Source organism: Erithacus rubecula (genome assembly GCF_903797595.1).
Source record: "Erithacus rubecula genome assembly, chromosome: 3".
In the NCBI taxonomy this organism is placed as follows: domain Eukaryota; kingdom Metazoa; phylum Chordata; class Aves; order Passeriformes; family Muscicapidae; genus Erithacus; species Erithacus rubecula.
This window is the reverse complement of record NC_136689.1, coordinates 140,712,218-140,734,884: the sequence shown is the minus strand read 5'-3', so window position 1 is coordinate 140,734,884 and position 22,667 is coordinate 140,712,218. Positions and strand designations below refer to the sequence as shown.

At 46.2% G+C, this 22,667-nt stretch overlaps 1 protein-coding gene across 2 annotated transcripts; it reads right to left on the bottom strand.

Annotated features, from left to right (window-relative positions):
- Window positions 1-1,340: 1,340 nt before the first annotated feature.
- On the bottom strand, window positions 1,341-22,484 carry GPR20 (G protein-coupled receptor 20). 2 transcript variants are annotated; one of them, XR_013773777.1, is made up of 3 exons: window positions 22,362-22,484; window positions 10,325-13,039; window positions 1,341-2,203 (listed from the first exon to the last, which is right to left on the bottom strand). XR_013773777.1 is itself a non-coding variant. In XM_079302190.1 (2 exons), the coding sequence occupies exon 2, from the start codon at window positions 13,017-13,019 to the stop codon at window positions 11,961-11,963; it is 1,059 nt and encodes a 352-aa protein (XP_079158316.1). In that variant the 5' UTR covers window positions 13,020-13,039; window positions 22,362-22,484; the 3' UTR covers window positions 10,131-11,960. The 2 variants fall into 2 exon arrangements, 1 of the variants encoding a protein (XP_079158316.1); XM_079302190.1 differs by lacking the exon at window positions 1,341-2,203 and having other exon boundaries at window positions 10,131-13,039.
- Window positions 22,485-22,667: the final 183 nt, after the last annotated feature.

Below are 22,667 nucleotides of genomic sequence, written 5' to 3'. Positions count from 1 at the left end.
TCACAAATGTCTCACCTCATGTGTCTTGAGCCCCACTGCAGAGCAGGGGTATCCTGTCTCTGACGGGACACGATCTGAGCCTAAACTAAGGGACAGAGTGAGGTTTCTGCCTCAGAGTACTCTGAGCTCCCACTGCAGAGAAGGAGAGTCGTGCCCCACTGCGGAGGGAATGAGGATCGGGTCACTGAGGGGACGCTGTGCCCCACATCAAGGGACCGGGGGTCCTGTTACAGAGGGGACAGGACAGAGGAGATCCTCTCTCAGGAGGACGAGCTCCGAGCCCGCCCTCGAGGGGCCGCGGTGCCGTCCCTGAGGGGCCGCTGCTCTCCGGCCTCGGCCTCGGCCTCTCCCTCAGCGCCATCTCGCGGCGCCCGCGGTGCCCGTCCCGCTCCCCATCCCGCTCCGCTCCGCTCCCCGTCCCTCTCCCCGCCCCGCTCCGCTCCCCGCTCCGCTCCCCGTCCCGCTCCCCTCCCCGTCCTGCTCCGCTCCCCGCTCCTCTCCGCTCCCCGTCCCGTCCCGCTCCGCTACTCGTCCCGCTCCGCTCCCCGTCCCGCTCCCCTCGGCCCGGCCAGGCCCCGGGCGCAGCCGGGAACCAGCTGGAGCTCCGGCTGGAGCGCTCTCCGCAGCAGGGCGAGGAGCGGGCACGGCCCGGCTCTTGCGAGGGACCTGTCAGACTGCTGAGGACATGCCCGGGGGAAACATGCCCTGCAGCTGCCCCTTTCCCTGACAAGGCTGAGCACCAACCCCCTCCCTCTGCTGTGCCCAAAAGATGCTTTGTCCAACTCCAGGCTGCCCCAAGCCCTGACCACCTGGCCTGGGCACTTCCATGGTGGGGCAGCCACAGATTCTCTGCACAGTCTGTGTCAGGGTCTCCCCATTCTCTGTCTTTGCCTAAATACAGCTCTGGTGACCATTTCCAGCTGTGACAGAGGTCCTGAAGCAGGGACTGCCCTGGGCTAGTGCTGACTGACCTTTGGGGATATGGGGACAGGTATATAGCAAGCTCTGAGTGGGACAAGAAATCATAGATCATAGATCATAGAATCATTTAGGTGGAAAAAGACTTTAAAGATCATTAAGTTCAACCATTAACCCCGCACTGCCAAGTACCTCATTAAACCGTGTCCCAAAGTGCCACATTTACATGTCTTTTAAATGCCTCCAAGTGAATCCTTCACTTCCCTGGGTGGTTTGTTCCAATGCTTGACCATCCTGCTCATATAGAAATTTTTCCTAATATCCAGCCTGAACCTATGGCTCAACTTGAGCCCATTTCTTGTCATTTAGCCTCTTGTTACTTGGGAGAAGATATTAACCCCTACCTGACTACAGCTTTCTGTCAGGGAATTGTAGAGAGCACTAAGGTCTCCTCTGAGCCTCCTTTTCTCCAGGCTGAGTCCCCCCAGCTCCCTCAGCCACTCTTCACAGGACTTGTGCTCCAGCCCCTTCCTCAGCTCCAATGTCCTTCTTTGGACTTGCTCCAGCACCTCAATGTCTTTCATGTCATGAGGGGCCCAAAACTGAGCACAGAATTTGGGGTACAGTCTCCCCAGTGCTTACTGTCCAGGGCCATGAAGAAACAATGCTGGCTGTTGCCAGCATTGAGCTGCAGACCTTACCAGGGATTTCTGTGGGGTCCAGCACACCAAAGTGTGCATGAGGAAACACCCAGGGCTCCTTGAGCTCTTATAGTGAGGGAAACTGAACCCAAACTGTGTTAGTTAACAGGTGATTAATATTCTGAGGTTGAAGGAGATACTTAAACGAGCTGCAAAGATGCATCATTGCAGCAGGAATGCGACATGGAAGTCATGAAATACAGGATTTTGGCAGCTGATCTGAAGGGAAGATTAATGATCTAAGGCAATAGTTTGAGTTTTTCATCCTCACAGTGAAATAGGTTTTTTGACCGTAATTTTCTGGACCACTGAGAGCTCCACGGGGATTCTGGGTTGTGTTCAGCAGAGGGCAGTGGTTGGTTTGGTCACGACTTGGCAGCAGAGTCAGACCTCTTAAACCACTACCATGCTATTTGCTGAAATAATTCTGCTGCAGAATATCCAAATAAGCTGTAGAAAAGGAGGGTGCAAGCAGATCCTCCCTGCCTTACATCAGTGTAATGTGGAGGTAATGGTGGGTCACTGAAGTCTCTTGGGGAAATTTAGCAAAGCTCCCTCTTCCCATCCTGTATGAGTTTACAAATCTAAAAGAGAGCTTCCAAGGAAAAATATTAAGATTCCTTGACCTTGTTTAGATCTTCTGATATACTGATGTTTTTTGAGAAACTTGGCATTTTGTTATCTACAAGTACTTAATTAAAATAAATAAAAAGAAAGCTTAAACCTGCTGTATGTGTTTATAAAATTTCTCTAAACAGTAGTTGTAACCAGTAATGTTCATATGAGTGAAGGATACAATACAGTGTCTTGTCATTAGGGCATCCTGTTCCCGTGGGAAGGGAAGAGATTTGGGAAAAAGGAAAGATTCCTTCAACACAGGGATACCAGCCACCTGGATCAAGCAGTATGTCCTAAGTGGTCCTGGGAAAGTTACTTAAACACAGCAAAATTGGTGTGGAGATGCTCTGAGCTGCTCCAGAAAGCTGGGGAAGGGGGTGCTGAGGGACAATTCCTGTGGGTGCTGGCATGGCAGATGCTGCTGCAGGAGGGAAGCCAAGGCTGGGGATTCCTGGCTGTGTACAGGGCTGGTGGCAGCTGATATGACATTGAACTTATTGGTGTGGAGCAGCCTTGGGGTTGCTGGAGTAGCCCAGTTTTAGGATCCCTTCTCTGTGCAGGGAGAGCTGGGTTCCAGTTCAGTAAGCGCACTGGTGTGAGTGAGGATGGGTGAGAGGAGAGGGAGGATTGCTGTAATGGAGGTATTAGTGCAGAGCAGAGCTTGTGAGGAATTGGAGACTGGAAGCACTGGAAGTGAAGTTCAAAAATAAAATCAAGCTCTTGGCCATGATTTGCCTGCTCACGAAAAGTAACTGCACATGTTAATGAAAATCAATATATTCTATAGGTTCCAGCTGGAAGGAGCTGTGAAAGTATGGAAAGATGACCTGGGCCAAATGGATCATCTATTCTGCAATGCCTAGGACAGGTGTAACACCAGTTCTGCCTGGTGCTGAGCATCCTCTGGTCCTGCTGCAGGCAAAAGGGATGAGGCTTCACAGTAGGAAGCCCAAATCTAAAAAGAACCGATGGGATATTTACACCTGTGTCCCAGCAGCTTTATCTTTTCTCCAGTTGCTGAGGAAAGCCCTCAGGCAGGCTGTTTCCTGTGATTTTATGCACTGTGAGCTGGACAAAGAGGATCCCCTGGAGAGCTATTAGAACATATTTAATCTGTGAAAGATTTTTGCTGATGGCAGGGAAAAAATTGTACCTTGCCACGGGAAAGAGATTTTGTCCTTGAGGGCAACTGGAGAGAGAATGAAGGGCTCTCCTTCCCCACTGAGGTTGCATTAAAAAGCTCCCTCCCCTGCAAAAGTTATCTTGTGGTTTTGACCTGCTCATGTCATCTGCTGGTGCCCATGCTGCTATCTGCTCTCCCACCATAAACATTCCTGGCAAAGGGGAGACTCCTCAGACCCCTTAGGGACACCTTGGGATGTGGGTAGATAAACTCCTGACATCTTTCACTAGAAACTGAATGCAGAGACTGTGCCTGAATTTCCTTCTTGCTTTCACCCCACACCCCCTCCCTGTAGCTGTGTCCTGCCTCTCATCTTCCTGGTCTCTTCAGAGTTTGTGCTTTCACAGTGAGTGTCTGTGAACCCTCTCCCCAGTCACACTGAATAATTTCTTTCTCTCACCACATGCACGCACATTGTTGCACAAACGTGTCCCTTTTGGATTTATTGTGAATTTTTTTTCCTGCTTTTTAGGTGTCTGTGTTCTCAGGTGTTCAGGCAGGTGCTGGGGTCCTCAGGCAGGGGATTTTGCAAAGTCCCCAACTGCACCATGGCACTGGAACTACAAGTGAGAAGGACTTCCAGGAGTATGCCAGAACAGACACCAGACACTCCTCTGAAATCCTGCCTGGATGCTAGTGAGTGCTGGATTGGAATCTGGGTGATGTCTTATCTGCATCACATAGTAGGAATTTGAGGGTGTTTAAACAAACCACAGGCCCCTTCCTACAGAGGAAAAGATTTCACTGCAACTGTCTCTGCCAGCTCCTTGCCCTGTTTGTCCATCACACAGTTAGTACTGCAAACATGCACTCCACATTTGCCACTCTTTCTACACAGGTATGTTCTGTGCAGGTGTCCTGCCCTCCTCTGTGCATCCCTCCCTTGGGATTGTGCTGCTCAGCATTGCTGATAAACAACTCTCCAGGATACTCATGGCAGAACCAATTGATTTTTCTTGCCTCCCAGCATCTTGCAGCACAAACAGCTGTGCTATTAATGACAGTTAAGTTACAAATGGCACATCCATGTCCCTTGTACTGGCAGCTGCTGCTGTTGGTATTAGACATAGCAGCTGTAGAGGCAGCATATAGAGAACACCCTCCCACCCACTCCTCCAATCCATCTGGGATTGGGAGGGCTTCACATGTGGCTGCAAAGTGCAGAGTATGTGGGCTTTGCTGGGCAGGTCTAGACAGATAGTATGGGGGCTGAAAGGAAGTCAAAAAGGCTTCCTTCAAGATGCTCATTGATGCTAGCAGATCTGGAGCTCTGGGTGGTCTGTACAGGAGCACTGTGCTCCTGTGTCCTGGAACATCAACTGTGTTCCTCAGTCCTTTTTTTCACCCCCCTTCTGCCCTAGTGTAAAGAAGGGGTTTAATCTGCTTGAAATCAACTGGTTAACTAACTCCCCTCTGTTCCATATCCCCATCTTTCTGTCGTGCCTCGACCTGGAAAAGGCAGCTGAAACATTTGAAGAAGCTCAGCAAATAACCACCAGAAAGCCTGACCCTGGAAGCATGCCTTATAGGAAGAGACAGAGTAATTTAATTTTTTGGAATGCAGGAATAGAGGTTTGTTTACAAATACCTTTGCTGGGGGAAAAAAAAGGTCTGGCATCTCAAGATGTAGTTATCTGTTAGACAAAGAACAAATATCTGTGGCTTTGGAATGTAACATTGCAAAGACAAAGAAGGAGATGTATCTTCTCTAAACCTCAGAGAAATTAGAGCAGAACTGCAGGCTTTTTGAAAAAGGGGCTCCAGTTTAAATGGTTTGATGCTGGGATGGCTGGGAGAGGCTTTCTCACCTCCATTAGGCAATCAGTAACCTTAGAAAGAAGTCCTGCTGGCTCCCAAGTCCTTCCAGCCTTGAGAAACAGCAGGGTCATGCCTGTTTTGATATTCCATGGGTTAATACACCTACAGTGACTTGCTGAAAGCTCTGCAGGTCAGGTACAGTATTAGCAGTGGCAGAACTGTTAGGATTGTATGGATAAACCATCCAATCTCTTGCTTTAATTATGTCAATATAAATCTGTTTGCTTTATGCTGTGTTTGTCATGAGATGAACCATGGTTACCAGAATTATCGTGTAGACGATTCTGTGTATAATAGCAGGCCAAGAGGTTAGAAGAGGAAAGGTTTCCGGGTTGGATAGGAGGCACACAGTAAAGCTACCAGATAAACAAGCCATAACTTCTGTCAAGAACCTATCAACAGATTCCCACCACATGCTCTGCAAATGGGCAGCTGTGCAGAGAAGTCCATCTGAAGCGGCGTCTTGAGCTCACCGTGTTTTCCAAGCAATGAGGGCAGGGCGGCTTTTCCAGCTCTAAATACAATCAATCAAGGGAGACTTTCCCTGGGAAGACAGGATTTGGACACTCTCCAAGCTATCCAAAACATCAAGGGGTTGGATGCTGGGCTTTGGTCTAAGCTCCTGCCTAGTGAACTTCAGGAGTGAATTTATAAGGATCCTTCTCTGGAGAGATGCTGACTGTGGGATCAAAGGACAGATGAGCCAACGGCTGGGCTCTGGCCCAAGGCTTTCATGCCATGCCCTACTCCCATATGGACTTCCCCTGGGCAAGTCTCTTGGGGGAATCTGTTTAACTGATCTGCAGCAATTTCCACTTTCCTCCCTCTGTAGAGACAAACAAGCACTTCTAGGCCTGTTTTAGAGTCCTCTTTTAGAGGAGATAGAAGTAAAACTTCTCTAAAGAAAAAAACATTGCTGCTATTTTACTCCTGGGTACTTGAACTGCGTAGAGGGAAATTTGTTTAGCTGATTTAAGGTCAGGAAGAACTAACATGTCAGGAAGAACTTACTAAGGTTTACTAAGGGATCAAAGAGAAACCAAGGGTTCTCCTGCAAGGCCTTCAAGACATCCCCAATATGCTTCTTTTATGACTGGAGTTCAAATTAATCCTTGCTCTTTGGCTTTTCCTACTGAGAAGATGACATGTGATATGCTTGGAAGGGATATGTTTGGATCAGAGTTCTTGGTGCATGGTGTGTGACTCTGGGGATGGTCCTGTGCAGGGCCAGGAGTTGGGTTCAATGATCCTTGTGGGTCACTTCCAACTCAGGATATTTTATGATTCCACTATTCAACTTATCTTCTCATTGGGATGGCTCCTCTCTGTGAGTTTTCCCTGAGATTGCTGTGAGGTGAACAAGGACTTGTAAACTTGGCTTTATTTCATCTGACAGGTTTTCTTGTTCCATAGCAGCTGGAAAGAAGAACCTCAGTCTTGAGCTGAGCTGTTAGCTCTGCATACAGCCATGAAGGAAAAGCAAAATCTCTTGTGTTAGAACTTAGACCCATACCTCCATATCTAAATTAATCTGATCTCTGACACTGTCATCAAGAATCATGAAGAAGAACAGTTTCATGAACAAAGACCTTTATATCCTTCAAGCATTGGCTGCTTATAAGAACAGTTAGAGAAACTCACATTTCTGCTGGGGAAGTTTGGGTGTTTTTTGATGCATTTGAAGAAGAAGGAATCAGGAAGATGGGAAGTGTGTGAGTCATCATCCCATGACGTATTTGAAAGATGTGTAGATGTGATACTTAGGGACATAGTGGTAGCCTTGACATAGCTGGGGGAAAGGTTGGACATGATGATCTTATAGGTTCTTTCCAACCAAATGATCCTATGATTCTATGGGTGCAGTGGATATTCTACTTGGCATCACCATTAGGCCCCAACAACTGAACAGGGCCCACCAGGTAGCACTGAAATACTATGGAGAAGTGATAAATTATTTCTTCTGCTAGGGGACATGCTGCAGTCCCAGTCTGCCCTGCCTGGGATACCCTGCAGAGCATTGGACATGTGCTATGATGTGACATTTCAGGTGGCACCATCTACCATAGACCTCATGCAGCACTTCCCCATGACAATCCTGCTCATATAGCCAGCATTTACAATGGATGCTGATATGAGTCCATGAGCACCCACCTGCATCCCCAGCACCCTCTTCCCAAGGTGTAAGGACCCCATTCCTCTTTCCCAGCACACTGGAGACCTTCCTGTCATCTGCTGCAAGATCACAAAAGCTCAGACAGTTGTGGGGACATCACACTCGTCCCTTTCCTGGGCCTCACCATGGAAAGGCCATAAAGTGCTCTGCTTTAAAGCTTTTTCTTCCTAAAATGGGAGTCTTCCAGCTCTGATCCAAGCACTGGCACCCTCCCCAGAGCTCCTGTTTTGGGACTAATTGTGTCCAGAAGGGGAAAAGCAATCCAGTCCTCACTTGTTTTCCTATGTCATCCTTTGTAGGGTATCATGTCCCTGCATTCCCTGTCTGTTTTTCCTTGTCCTTCCTCATCTTACTAGCCCTGCCCTTCATGGAACTCAACTTGTTTAACCTGTTGGGTCCCTCTCCTTCCCTTCCTTCTTCATTACTTTTGTCTTGGGTTCCTTGGCAATGTCTTCCTCATCTTCCTCTGTCCCAGAATAGCTGTGGAGATCAGACCTGTCTTCTCCCAAATCCTTGCCCAGAGACACTCCTGCCCTTACACTTGGAAGGCAGGTACAGAAGAGGCAGTGACCTGTGCTCATATTCACATGGCAATTCCACTTTCCTCAGCCATTCTGCCCACAGAGGCCACACCTGCTAGCAGTGCTTATTAATGTTGATTAGCCTGACTAATGAGGTTCTTGTGCACATATCTTAGAGAGACCAAGCCCCAGAGGGACAAGGAAGGAAGAAATTGCCCTTGCACGTGGCTGTGTTGTTTCCTCTTGGCAGTTACCACGAGGCTGTGGAGGGAGGGCAGAGCTTGCTCAGAGCCCAGGAGGAAGCTAGGCTGGCAGATAACCCCATGTGTGGGGTCAGAGGCTCATTTTCTGGCGCAGAATTGGAGATCTTCAGTTTTGCTGGGCCCTGATATGTTTGCAGCGTGACTGAGGGTTGGCTATTGTGCAGCTTTTCCTTGCTACAGGTTTCTGGGCTGTAACAGGAAAAACCTTGCAAAGCCAGAAGTGCTTTGAATAATGGGGTGTGCTGGATACAATGCAGGTGAGACATACAGCAGGGAGAGAAAGACACTCAACTGTTTCTGGATACCCATCCCCTGGTGTGTCAACAGACTGCAGATATCTGTGTGTTGTGACTCAGACTCATGGTTTTGTGTCCTAGGAATGACTGAAAAACATGAGAGGTTTTTCACCATCTTTCTATGCTACCCTCTGGGCAGCTGATAGAAGAGGATATTTCTAATTCGCTTTACAGGATTTTAGATGCACAAGAGAAGCACAGCACATCAAAGAGGAAAGAATGCTGTAATTCCCTGAAAGGTCGATGCTTTTTACAGAGCTCTTTATTGCTGTTAAGCTCTTTAGGGAATGCATTCTGTCTGCCACAGAGTTGGTGGTGGTAGTGTGACATGCAATGCCCATCCATCCCGATTATAGCCTCCAGGGAATGATCCAGATCCTCAAAGACTGCTAAGTACTGGACTTAATTTTAAATCATTGGGAATTTGGCATCTAAATCTTTAAATACTCTTCATACAGGACTGCCCTGCAAAAGCTTTACCTTGGCAGTCTCTGAATATATTTAGTGATGCACAGAATCATTCACATTGTCCTTGGAAGCATCCCTATTTTGTCATGTGTGGCTGTCCTCATTAGAGAAAGGGCAGGCTGGGGTAGGAGGAGGACAATTCCAATCCCTGTTGGTGATCAATAAGAGGCAACCCAAGGAGATACCCTGAGCAGAGGGACAGTGCAAATCAAGGGCTGAGACCTTGTCCCAGTCTCCAGAAACACAGAGAACTGAGGGATGCTTCAGCAGCAATGGGAACTGGCAGATGGAAGGTGCCCCCCACAAACTGTGCTGTTTGGGGAAATATTTCTGATGATAGATGAGTCCTTGGTTCTGGTTTTCAACTTTGTGCCCTGAGCACAAATGGGTGATTTTAAATAGGACAGGAATTTAGCAAGTGCTGCACCCTGAGGAAGAGGGAGATGTGTAAACAGTATGGATTAAATAGAAAGCTCAAAAAATTACAAAAAAGTAGGTTAGTGTGTGAAAAAATTGACGTTTCCAATTTTCAGAGACTGTGTCCTTGGTAAGAGACCAGACCCTGTTTTGGAGCTGGTATAAAATGAGGGAGAGCCACTGAAAGCACTGGGTAAGACAATAGGTATTAAAAATAAAGAGAATTATCCAGTCTTAGGAGACTTTTATGGGCAGTGAATAATACACTGACAGTAAGGAGAATTCAGACTACCACAAGTGAAGTTTACAGAAGGCAGACAGAGCTTTGACTGAGACACTGTATAGGAACTTAAAAAAGTCTAAGCAAATCATCTTAGAGATTTTATACTGATCTCAAATGAACAACTGAATGAGAAAGATATTAAGACATTTCTGTATATGGCAAAAATACTGTTGATAGCAAGAGAATGGGAGGTGTGAATCTGTGGGTTGTTGAAACAAAGAAGCTAAAATAAGCTATGCACAGGGCCTGTACAATTCCTCCTGTTTCTCTGAGTAGCCTTGGCAAAACAGTGCTGTTAACAGCTCTGTGTATGTGACACACATTTCATTACAAGCAACTTGGGAGGCATGGAAAGACCTGAGTGTGTGTGGTAGGTTGGTGGGCTTGAGTTTTCAGGAGTTTTCAGGGAAGTGCAGACCTCTGAGGCACAAAACTACCTTCTCCAAGGGAGAGACTGGTGGAAAATGGTGACAGAAATGTGAAGTGGCCATTCAGCTGAGAAGTCAGAGCCTGATGTGTGTGTGCTGATGCCTCATCTGACAGATATTGGCTGTGAGGTGCCTGTATCAGTGATTTACAGGAACAAGGAAACAGATGAGGCAGAAGGAAACCATGGTACAATTGGGCCCTGGGAAGTGAAACCATGACCAGGACAACAGTCTTACCTCCCATGGGATAGTGCCATAGTGCTGGTGCCCCTTATCACCACCTGCTGGAGGGAAAATCCTCTTCAAAGCAGTAGAGGTCCCAGCAGAAGGGCACTGACTCAGATGCATTGCTTGGGAAAGAGCTCACATGCCTGGCAATGACAATTACTGGCAATTACAGACTATACTGTCTGGAACAGGTACTGGAACACCCAGTATTGCAGTGATATTGATGGTTCAAATTTTATACCCATTGGGTTGGCCAGGGAAACAGGTTAGGTGAAACATATATGTGTTGCAAGAGGCAATTTGAGGCATTGTTAATGTTGTGTTCCTGTGGAATGGAGATGGCTGTACCACAGTCAGATCTCAGGGAAGCAGAGTACTCCAGGATGCTCCAGCTTGGAACAATGCCTACACCTCTGACAGGTAATACCAGTGAGTGTTAGGAAAAACTGATCACTAGACTTGAGGTATTTATAGCAGCCTTCCAGATGGAGTGGCCATAGATGTGAGTGAGGAAATGTGGGGCAACAACAACAGTTGTTGCTGTTCATGCCACAGGTTTGGCAGTTTTGCATTTGCATTGTTTCGCTGATATAATGTAATTTAAAACATTCCCCCACCATTAGGCCTAGAATTTTGCAGCATCTTTAGCCTCTTTAAGCCTTTAAGAGCCTTTAAATGTGGCTCTTTAAAACATCCTAGTAAGTTGGTCCTGTGCTGAATTTCAGCCTAGATGCCTCAGAAGCATTCTTTTTTTCTGCTTGGAAGTATTGGCTTTTGAGTGAGTGTGTGGATGGACTGCTGGGGGAATTAGGACAGCAAGCCCTGATGTTACAACATGCCAGGAAGAAAAACCAAACCAGAGTAGTATAGCATCATAGTCTGGTTCTGGTTTTCATCTTGGCTGTTCCTCAGGGAGACAGAGCAGAATAGCACAGTTTGCTGGGATTCATGTTCATTTTCACAGGTTTTTGTAAACTCATCTGCAATTCAGGGGATTTAGTGATCCAAATACAGGTGGAACATATCCTTAACCTCTCCCCAGCACAGACAATGTGTATACATTAACATATGTTTTTTCTTATAGCCAAGAGAAGACTTCACTGCTTGACTTCATCTCTTCCCTGAGAAGGTTCAGATTTTTTCAGGAACAAATGAATAGTCACTAGTGGGTTAGAATACTTTCTTTCCCATTCCATTGGCATCTAAAATCTTTGTAGTGAATAGTTCTGGAAACATCCCTCTTGTCCTTTATTCTTAAGCAAATGCCCGAGGCACAAAAATCTTTCATTACAAACCAGAGTCATCCTGCTTTCTAAGTCATCCTAGAAGTGTTGCATTATGATGACAAACATGAAAAGAAAACCACAATAAAGAGTTTGTTGCTAGCAAAATATCTGTATTAAAATACAAAGAAAACATCCCTGCTGGGAACAGTAATTAATAGACTCTCTTTTGTATGGTACTAACAGCATTGTAGGTTCCATTTCCAAACAGACCACAATGTTCTTGAGGAATAAATTCCACCATTGTCAGTCTGGACCTCAGCCTAAAACACAAAGAGTTCAAAAACCATAGTATTGTGCATACTATCAATATTCCAGCATCATGGCACTGGCTTACTGCAATATGTCCCATCAGATGTGGGTTATATCTGGACACTGCTTGGTGAGGGCAAGCTCAGAGGGCTTCCTATTGTGTTTGAGAAGGCGATGATTGCGTTGGAGCCCTTGGAGTTCTTGTTCGTACCCAGGATGTCTGCATTTGTTTGTTCTGGCTCGGTTTTCCTGAAGATGTTTTTCATGGTTGACTGGAAGTTATTGGTGACAAAGCAATAAACAATGGGGTCCATGCAGCTGTTGAGGCTGCTCAGAGTCACTGTCACGTGGTAGACGAGGAGGCTGACGTTGTGGGGCATGTCTGGGTTGATGGAGATTGCGACCTGTAGCACATGGAAGGGAGTGAAGCAGATCATGAAGATGATGAGGACGGTGATAAGGAGCTGCACAGCCCTCATTCTCCTCTCCCGACTCTGGTGCATGAGGCTGGGCTTGGACAGGGCACACATAATCCTGGTGGTGAAGAAGATGATTATGATGAGGGGGAAGAAGTACTCGCACACCATCAGGACCAGGATCTTGGAGAGGCAGCACTCGGCAAACTTTATCGCCATGGTCAGGATGGAGAAAGTCACCACAGTGGCAAAGATCCAAATGAAGATGCAGATCCCCTTGGCACAGGTGGGATTCCTCCATTTACGTGAGGCTTCCACCTGCACTATTGCCAGGTAGCGGTCGACGCAGATGCACGTCAAGAAGAGGATGCTGCAGTACATGTTGACAAAGTAGCCAAAGATGTGAACCAAGGGACACTTCTTGCAATCCCCTGCACTGTAGAACATGATGATCCTGACAGGCAAGGAAAAGCCCACCAGCAGATCAGTTACGATCAAGTTGATGGTGTAAATAACGGAGGTGGTTTTTGTTTTGGTACGGAAGCAGAAGACGTACAGCGCCAAGCTGTTCAGCACAACACCCACCAGGAAAATGATGGCATTGACTACCATCAGGACAATCCACAGGCTGTAAAAATCTGTGTACAATTGGTCATCTGAGTGGATGAACTTGGAGAAAAAGTTGATGTTGGAGTTAGGTTGCTTGGTGGAGTTGATAGAGTCAAGGGCTGGCAGTTGGGTGGAGGTCGGCATGGTCACTGACTTTCAGCAATCTGGAAGAAAAGAAACAGAGGTACAGTGATAAATATGTCAACATTCCTTAGGACTCAAAAAAATCTTGTAACTTAAAAACATTTTAACCAACTTATTTGCACATCCTGAGTAGTAGATGCCCATCTACCAAAATGGGATTACCAATAATTGCAGGGAAAATACTTGGGCTTAGAATTATTTTCTTCTAGTGGTTCCAGATGTGTATTTTATGAAAGACACACACTCCCCACTTCGGGTTTCTCTTCCTTGAAAAAAAAATAGTTTTAAGGCCAGAAGACCTCTGCATAACCATAACCCCAGCATTTGATTCCTAAAATATCATATCTCTTGCCTTGGGCAGATGATTCCTTAGAGAGTTACATGCAGCAGTATTTTCAGGAGCTGAAATATTTTCCTGAAATTAAAGAAAGGCTGAATTTTCTGAGGCAGCAGAATCAGGTTGTGTGGCATCTTCAAGAGATCTGCATTCACAGCAACAGCAGCCGGAAGATTTCAAGCTAAGGGCGTCAGCCACTAGTCCTGCCAGGGTTTGACAGTTTAATTTGCAAATCATTCCTGACTTATACACTATTTTAAACTGATTTGTATATTAAAAAGATTAAAAAAAAAAAAAAAAAAGACCCAATATATACAGAGACTTGGCTGGTTTCAATAAAAATAAATGGTTGAAAAATGTCTGGAATATCTCAAAGTGGCTGGGCAGGGCTTTGAGGTTAAAAAAAATCAGCTTGGATCAGCAGAGAATGATGCTGAAAGAGCTGATTTATGAGGGTTTGAAATCCCTGCTACCAATGAGCCAAATGCAGAAGGATTGGGAGACAAGGAGCTGCAAACACATCTCCCAGTGCTCACAGAACTGCAGTGTGCCTGGGCTGAGTGTCTCAGTGTGGAAGTCTGGAATTGCTGTGGGAGTCTGGATGTCCAGCTCCCCCAATCATATCCATCCTCTGGCAGCTTACCCCCCCCTCCTCCTCTAATCCTTTTTGCTGCTTATGGGGATCAGGAAGGTGGACCAAAGGTGCTCTATCACCTGTGAGATGCATCAAGTTGTTGGTGTTTGTGTACAAAGTGGAGGAGAAAGCTATTTAGGGCAAAAGTGAAAAGTGGATCCTAAGGAGAGTCCCTGCTGGCCAAAAGAAAATATTTTGCAGGGCCAGACTGTGTCCAGAGAACACCATAGCAGCTCTGAGTCTGCCTTGTGAGTGCCAAAGGCTTCTTCTGCCTGCCCACTGTGTCTCTCTGCATTTCCTGCATACAACAGTCCTAATGTGTCTCAACAGTGTTTGGCCAATGGTGAACATTCAAGATCAAGAGTCCTTGGGATGCCACACTGTAGTTGTGATTACTGTGCTTGGTTCATTTAAGCCAGGTGAAAGTGAAGCAGAACATTTGTTGAGAAAAGGCAGAGATTAGAACTGAGAATTTAGAAGACCAGGTGTGAAAATTCTTGGAGAAGTGACTTTGCCATCATGGGTTTGTTGATAGATCTTGGGTTTGTTGGCCTGGAATCTGGGGATTGCTCTAGCTACTTATTGCCTCTCAGTTTGTGAAAATGGTTCAAAGGAAAAAGCTGTTTTCTAATGTTCTTGAGCTCAGATGGCTATTTCCAATCAAATAGCAATTTGTTTTATTTAGGTAGCCACTGAAGCCCAAAGAATTTAATTGTCCATTGGAATGGCTGGTGCTCAAACATAAAGCCCTCCTGAGATCCAACCCAGTGCCAGAATACACTGTAGGACTGAAATAATGAAGTCTGGAGTCAGGCCACCTGTAATGCCCCAAAGAAATACTGGGCAAAGAGGAACCATGCTAGTTCCTGTTCCCTTTTACCTCTAGGCCATCTCCAGCAGAAACCTGACATTGGAACATCACCTGTTTTGGGAATGACCAGATTACCTCCCCTTGCTCTGAGCTCAGTGGCAGCCAAAGTAGCACACATGTTCATGGTGTTTTGTCTGGGTCTGACTGAGCCTGCAGACTCCTGAGGGAGAGTCTTGTCTCTTTACATTTTGTGCCAAGCACACTGTCAGAGAAAAACTGGAAAAACTGGCCCCAAAATAGGCTGAAGGTAGCAGAGTTGCAAAGTCTGGCACCTGAGAAAGATGCATGGGGAGGATGCAGAACCCTGGCCCGTTTTCTACTTATTTCCTATAATTCTCACCATCTTCTCTGTTTGTTTGTTTCACTCTTTAATTATGAAAACAAACTGAAATGAGCAGATGCCTGGATCTGCTCCCAGCTTTCTCTTTGCAGATGCTATCAAGAGGAGCACTGTGGGAGCCAAGGAATAAAGAAAGACTTTGATGCTCCTGGAGTGCAGTGTGAGTTTGTATATCTGTGTTGAGACACATACCTGAGCAAGGGGAGAAGACAAAATCACCCATCCCATCCCTGAGCTTGCACTAAACTGTATTGAATTGCACATGGATTTGTCTTCTCATTGTAATTTCATGGCACTGGCTGTTTGCTCTGATTTTGCATCTTGTTAGTAGCTTGCCCCCTCTGGGAGATTTCTCTTCAGTCTCAGCCCCCTTATCACAAACACCTGGTGTTCATAATTTTTTGCTTTTCTTGTCTCAATGAAATCAGCAATTCCAAAAACATTCAAATGTTTCTCATCCTCACAATGCCTTTGAGGGATGTAGGGCATGTTACAGACAAATAGAAAATTAAAATAATCAGCATATACAATGTCCTGGATTACATAGTCACCTTTTCCACTGAGCACCATGTGAAAGGAAATAAACTCTAGATATTGTAAACTGTTGAAAAGCAACAGGTAACACTTTGCTTGCCAAATTGAATATGCAAAGATGTGCTACATTAGAGCTTTCCCAGTCCATCACTGCCCTATCTGAACTCAAACTCCAAACAACTGCATGAAAGAAGTCCTGACAAATTTAATTAATCCTGAAGATTTCCTCCCTGACAGTCTGTGGAAAAGCTGCTCTTGGGCTGTTGTGGGAAAAATCTTCCTCTAATCAAATTGTTACTGATGGATGTTTGGGTGAATGGCCTCTTCCTTTCTTTGTGGGATTGCTCTCATCTCATGGCTCACAAGCAGAAAGGATGGAGAAATGGACTAGCAAAGCAGCAGAATTTTTCTGCTTTTAAAAAGATGGAGCTGGACCAAACCCTCAGTTTACAGATGCTAAGGATTTTTCCATTGTGGGACTCCAAGCCTGTGAGAAAGGTACATTGCCCCATTTTACAGCACAGAAAGGCAGCCTGACCTTGTGTCTGAGCAAAGCTAAACATTTCCAAAGATTTTGAATTCTTCCCTCTCTCAGTCCAAATATTATCTCAACCAGGTCTTTTTCTCTACCATCAGATGTACTCGTGCAAGTGTTAAAGTGAGCCAGTTCAGCATGACGTGGTGGCATATGGAAATCAGTGAGGGGCATGGCTAAATTAATGAGATTTGCAGTCCCTGCAAACCTTTATTTTGCTGTGGTTTGCACTATTTATTACTTGTGACTGTGGTATGAGCTCATGCAGAGCTGCAAGAGCCACCTTTACTTACAGAGCAAATAGACTTTGTGTTAACCCCCTTCCTAAAACCTTCCAAGAGCTTAGAGCTTAGCCTACTTCATACCTAATTCAGCTCCCCAGATTTTTATGAAATCTCTGTTTTTTGGAGCTGGCAGTCTGCAAAGCCCAAGATGGGTAAACATGCATCCTTCTGAGTGCTGTCTGACCGTGCCAGTTATATGCTGTTATATTATACCTCTCAGGCTGGATTTTGTCTGTCTGGCTGCGAGACTGTGGGTAGCATTTCCTTAAAAGTACAGCAGAAGTCTGGGTAGAAATGGGATAAAGGGAGGCACAGAGAATGGAGGTTGACCTGCTTTCCCTTGTTCTGATAAAGGTCCCTGCTCAGCACTGGGAGAGGGGGGTCTTGCTCTGAAATACTTTCTCATTGTTGTGTGACGCAACCAGTTCCATCATTCCTGGGCCAAATAGGAAACAGATGGTCACTGTGTTGAAAACAGCTCCTGCAGTCTCTTCCCTCACTCACTCACTGCTTGGCATCACACTTGTTAACTTAGCCTGGGCAGCTCAGTGCTGTGTGTGCTCCAGGAGGAGATCCTTGACCATCCCATATTCCACTTCTCCCAACCTTGTGCTTGGTGACAGCCTAAAGCCTCACCCTGACCTTGCCAAAAGTAACGGGGTTCACTTCCTTAGCCCAGGGGACTTTTGGACCTGGCTCAGCAATTCAAGTAATGGGATACAAAAGAAAAGTCAGGTCAAACAACTGAGCTTTGTCTTAACTGCATGCCAAAAGGATTATTTATTGGTGTGCAGAGAGGATCTCTGTGTGCAGACCCAGAGAACACCAGAGCCACACACTGGGATCGGAAAGTTGAAAAGGACGTTAGCAAGCACGAGTGTAATTTAGTATAAACAGCTTCAGCTTTTCACATCTCCCTGTCCTGAACTGGAACATCTGATATGGCAACCTGGCTCCTCTATCATCCTCCCTGTTCCACTCACCCTGTCCTGCCTGCTGGTGTTATTGTGCTGCCTGGGGTGGCAGCAGTGTGTGTTTAGCTTTAGAGCCTTTCCATGTTTAAAGTTCCCCGGGTGATTTATCATCATATTTATAAATGAAGGGTTAAACTCACTCTCTTTCAATTTAAATTGTATGATTCTCCTTCTGGCAAGCTCTCACTCAACTCTGGCTCAAACTGGCCAAATATGGTGTTTTTGTGCATGTCGACCTTGCCCTATACGTGGTAGAGCTTGTTCTGTGTGTCTCGTGCTCTGGGGAGGGTGGGTTTGCTGACAGGGGGAACAGGGAGAGAAGGAGAGAGAAAGGGAAAGAATCCAGCTGCTGAAAGGAAAAAGCTGGTGCCCATCTGACCCTTGGGCTGTGAGAGGAGAGAGAATTCTGGGGGAGACAGATTCTATTCCGAACAGAAACGGGGCTATTCTCAGGACAGATAAGATCCCATTTTTGTGGGCATCAGATCTCTGCTCTCACTTGATTCCTGGGCATTGAGCTCTCCTTTAAACCTCCAGGTCTGAGAGTGTTCAGAACAAGTGTGTGAAACACCCACCTTCTGGGGAATTTGCAGTTGGAAATAGCCAAATCCAGAGCAGAGCTGGATTATTCCTTCCCCTCAATGCTATGGACATAAAAGGGACTTTGGAGACACAAAACACATAGTTTTATGAGTGTCAGATTAAATGACACCTGATTTCTTGCAGTCTCATGTCTTGCAGTCTCATGTCTTGCAGTGGCTTGCAAGGCTGGGGGAATGCTTTGCCCTGCTTGAGATGCTTATTATAACTTTTTCCCATGTGGACATTTGGCTGCCTTAATGAGCACTCACATTCCAGCTCTTCCCTTGGCTCCAACACTTGTTTGACTTTCTTCTTTCTTTGCTGCCTAATTTCCTGAAAATTGAGGTGATCTTTCCCTTCTGCCAAATTCTAGTTGAAATTAGGCAGCAGATTGAAAAACATTAGGAGGATGGAGGAAATTGGAGCTGACAACCACACAAACAGGCATTGAGAGTGATCCTTGTTTCCTCTAATGTGAACCTGCAAGGCATTTTTTAGCACTCTCCACCACATTTTCATTTAGGTCTTATTCCCTGCAAAATCACAATTGCTTTGGCATTGAAACATAGCAGGGCTGAATGGTTTCTATGATAAACAGAAAGTATTGCCTGTTTATTGTTTTCCTGAAGAGAAATAATTTCAGATTTATGCCAAACCATGGGAGAACCAGCCTGACTGGGACAGATGATAGCTAATTGCTGGGTGTTGGCACTATTCAACTATGGCCTGCTTGCCCATGTGTCATGAAATGGCCAGAAATTCCTACTTTGTCTGATGATTTGTATAGCCCTGTGCTGAATTACAGCTTTTGTCTGGAATCACAGAATATTCTGAGTTGCAGGGGACCTACAAAGATCATAGAGTCCAACTCCTGTCCATGCTTGGTGCTGTGACCACTTCCCTGGGAGCCTGTGCCCAGCCACCCTCTGGGTGAACACCCTTTTCCTAATATCCAATTGAAGCCTACCTGGATACCACTTCAGGCCATTCCCTTGAGTCCTGTCAGTGTCACCACAGAGAAGAGATCTGTGCCTGCCCCTCCTCTCACAAAGAAGTTGAAACTTTGATGAGGTCTCTGCTCAGTCTCCTCCAGGCTGAGCAGACCAAGTGACCTCACCTGCTCCTCATACAGCTTCTTCTCAAGGCCAAGAGACACACTCTGACTTTTGAATCTCTAATGCTGGCCATGAGAATAATATTTCCCATCTGGCAAGAGGGAAAACTTCTATGTCTGGTCTCAGGCAGAGGGGTAATCCTTCAAGACCTGTAAGCAATCACAGGCTGAGGATGTGTGGAGGCTGATGCAACGCTGCTGGTTGGGCTGGTGTTACTGATGTGCTGTTGAGCTGTTTGCCTCCTGCCTGAGATGCCCAGTTTGCCTCTGTGCTCCTTCATCCCCAAGGCCCTGCTGTGGATGGGCAATGGGTATTGTGTTGAGATCTCTGTGTTGAGATCTGACCTCCACCCACCACACTGAGTTCAACGCTGTGTGTACACACTTGGGCTCTTCATGGGCCCAAGGCCAAAATCACATCCTTTGAAGGTGAGGGACTCACATCCCTAGCTCATTTTGAGGCAAAAAATAGTCTGTGGGTGCCCAAGCAATGATTTAGTCTAGCAGGTCACCCTGGGCCATGAGGGATCACTGCCAGTTAGACGATGGAGAGCACAACTCTCCAAAGTGCATTCCTCTTCTCCACGGAGCAAAGTGACCCAGATGGGACTGATGCCACTTGGCTTGGACCAAATGCCAACTCTCTGCATCCAGGACTGAACCTGCTGCTTAAAACCAGGTGACAGATCACAGTCCTGGACACCCCAGAGACAATCTATTTAAAACTTGGAAAGATCTGCGTGGTTTTCCCTCAGCCCTTGTCCTGAGCATGCACAAAAAAACTGAAACGATCCTCCAAGAGATACACAGAAGAGAAAATTCACATAGTGGCAGATTTCTTATGAATTTATGCCTCCTCTATGGCTGTTTGCAGCAGCAATGTCTCAGCCTTTGAAAGAAAGAGCCCAGATGTGCACGTGCAAGCAAAAAGAGAAGTGGGATTGGAAATACTTTGCCTCTCCAGAACTACAAATATCCAGCCAGTAGTGGTGGGCACCTGGAGATCTTCCAGCACCTCTGATGAAGTTTGCTAGCACTGGCCAGCTATAATAAAGGTAATAATAGAGGGGGTTTGCCTCTTTGATTGCTTATACCACACTGTGTAGAAAAGTCCCTCCTGAAACATTTGGATGTCTATGATGCCTTATCAATATCACTGTGTCTTTCATGTCCCTCTTTTCTGTGTTATCAGGTCTTGGCTTTGGACTGACAGAAATGCTGTGTCTTGGTGAATTCTCTATCAATCATGCTGCTAACATTTAAAAGACCAATATTTCATATCTTGTCAGAGTTCATACCAAATGCCATCTGCCACAAGGGAGCACAGAATGACACCTCTGCAGTAGGTGCTGTGTGTCTCCAGGTCTGTTACTTTCAGAGAAATCAGAGCATGACTTCCTGAGTGTGTCCTTCTCTGTCCCTTGTGAACCATTATACTTAAGGGAAAACACATATTTTTGGGCGAAATTTTTCCAAGATGATTTACATTTTTTAAACAAAAGTTACATCTTAAACAAAACATATAGATTTGGACTCCTATGGGTCCAGCCAGCAAAGATGGATTTGAGCCTGTCTTCTTGGGAGGTTGTAACAGTAAAAGAGAAATGCATTTGATTTTATAGGGATTACAGTAATCCATTGAGCATTTCCAGGGTGCCTGAAACAAAGTGCTGGAAATGTCAGTTTAGAAGAACAACTTTTGTGTGCAAGCAGAATCATACAGTGAAAATTACCATATAGGCACATGCAGGAACTTCACAGGCAAGTGCAAAAACAATAGCTGGCCTGTGTACTGCTGCTTGCTTTTAAGAAGGAAATTTTTAATTGCAAATTTAGCACTCTTTAAGCACTTTCTCCTTTCTGCCTTCAGCCGCCTGCTTGCTCTGTCCTTTGGCAAGAAGCTGAGAAGGTCAGCAAAGGAACAACAGCAGAGTTCTGCTGTTGGGGAAGTACCTGGGCTCCTGCACAGCCAGGGAATGCAGGACTGGTGAAACAATGCTCACACCTGAGGGAGCACAGGGCCCCACTGCAGGCAGGGATGAGGGGGCAATGCAGAGGGGTCAGGTGCACCAGCTCTGCCTCCCAGCATTCACCCCGAGCTGTGCTGCTTTCCTGCTGCAGGGGGAAACTGAGGCACGGAGCCATGTGTGGTCTTGGCTTGGGGAATGCAGTGAGGTGGGAGACCCAGTTAGGGAGCAGACAGCTTTTGAGGCATCCCTGGATGGAAAACCATGTCTTAACCCTTTGGGAGACTGGTTTCTGTCTCCTGCTTGGGGTTTCCTTAGTTAGGCACATATGACAGTGCTGTGCACAGCCCACAGTGCCTTCAGGGTTCTGCAAATATTGGGTTCACCAGGTTAACCTGGAAAAACTCAGTGCTGTTGATGAGTGTGTTGCTGTGAAAGCAGGGAGCCTTTCTGAAGGGGTCTGCTAAGGACCTTGAAAAGGATCTGCTTTCTCCTTACCCAACAAGTGGGTTCAGAGGGGGAAAACAATGCCTTTCCTAGAGCTGGGCTTGCACCCTGCTGCACAGCCAAACAGGTAAAACACCCCCACTCGCAGCTGACCCCATTCCAGGCAGTGCACCATCTCTTGTCCTGGCTTCCAAAACCTTCCTGAATGCATTTCACCAAAATTTAACTGGGGCTGGGAGTGGACATATATAAACGACATCACCCCCCTCTTCACAAGATCTGTTGCTGTACTTTTCAAGAAGGGAAAGCCTGCAGCTTTTCACACTTCTCATAACTCTCCATCTCCTTGAAGAACAACCAAATATCCTTACAGTGTCCCAAATCCCAAGAACAAAGAAAATCACAAGGGAGAAGCTGCTTGCAGCCCTTGCTAGCTGCTGGCACAGCCTGGCTTTTCAGGTCAGGCACTTCCCAAGGGATTTCCTCACCTGCTGCATGGGCAGAGCCAGAGGCTTCCCAAGCTGCTCATCCACGTGTTCAGTGCAGGACCCTTTCCAGGGCTCCCTGCTGCAATAGCCAGGACTTGGTGTCCAATATCCAGCAAATCCTTCCTGGCTCCCCAATGTCTCTGATCCCATGCCCCCTCTTTGTCTCTGACCAATATCCCAAAGCATTCCCTGCAATGCTCCTTTCAGTGTATTCCTGCATGATGGACTCACTTACCTCTGGCCTGTTCTGTCTTCTAGGTTAGAAGAGCTGCTGGTAAGAAAATTTCCTTGTGGACCTGACTGCTATCAGCCCAGGAAAGAGACATCTGTTCCTTCAAGCAGAACAACTGGAGTGACTACAGAATATGAAGAAATGCTTAATCTCTCTCTTGCGTTCTCTCCCTCTTCCCCCCCCTCCCCCTGCTTCTAAATATAGCCTTGCAACTAATGGGAAAAAATATACACTACCAAAAAAAAAAAAAATTTCCACTTGTCTGTAGTGTTCAGAATTTCTCCCCAAACATCTGGCTCCTTGCCCTAA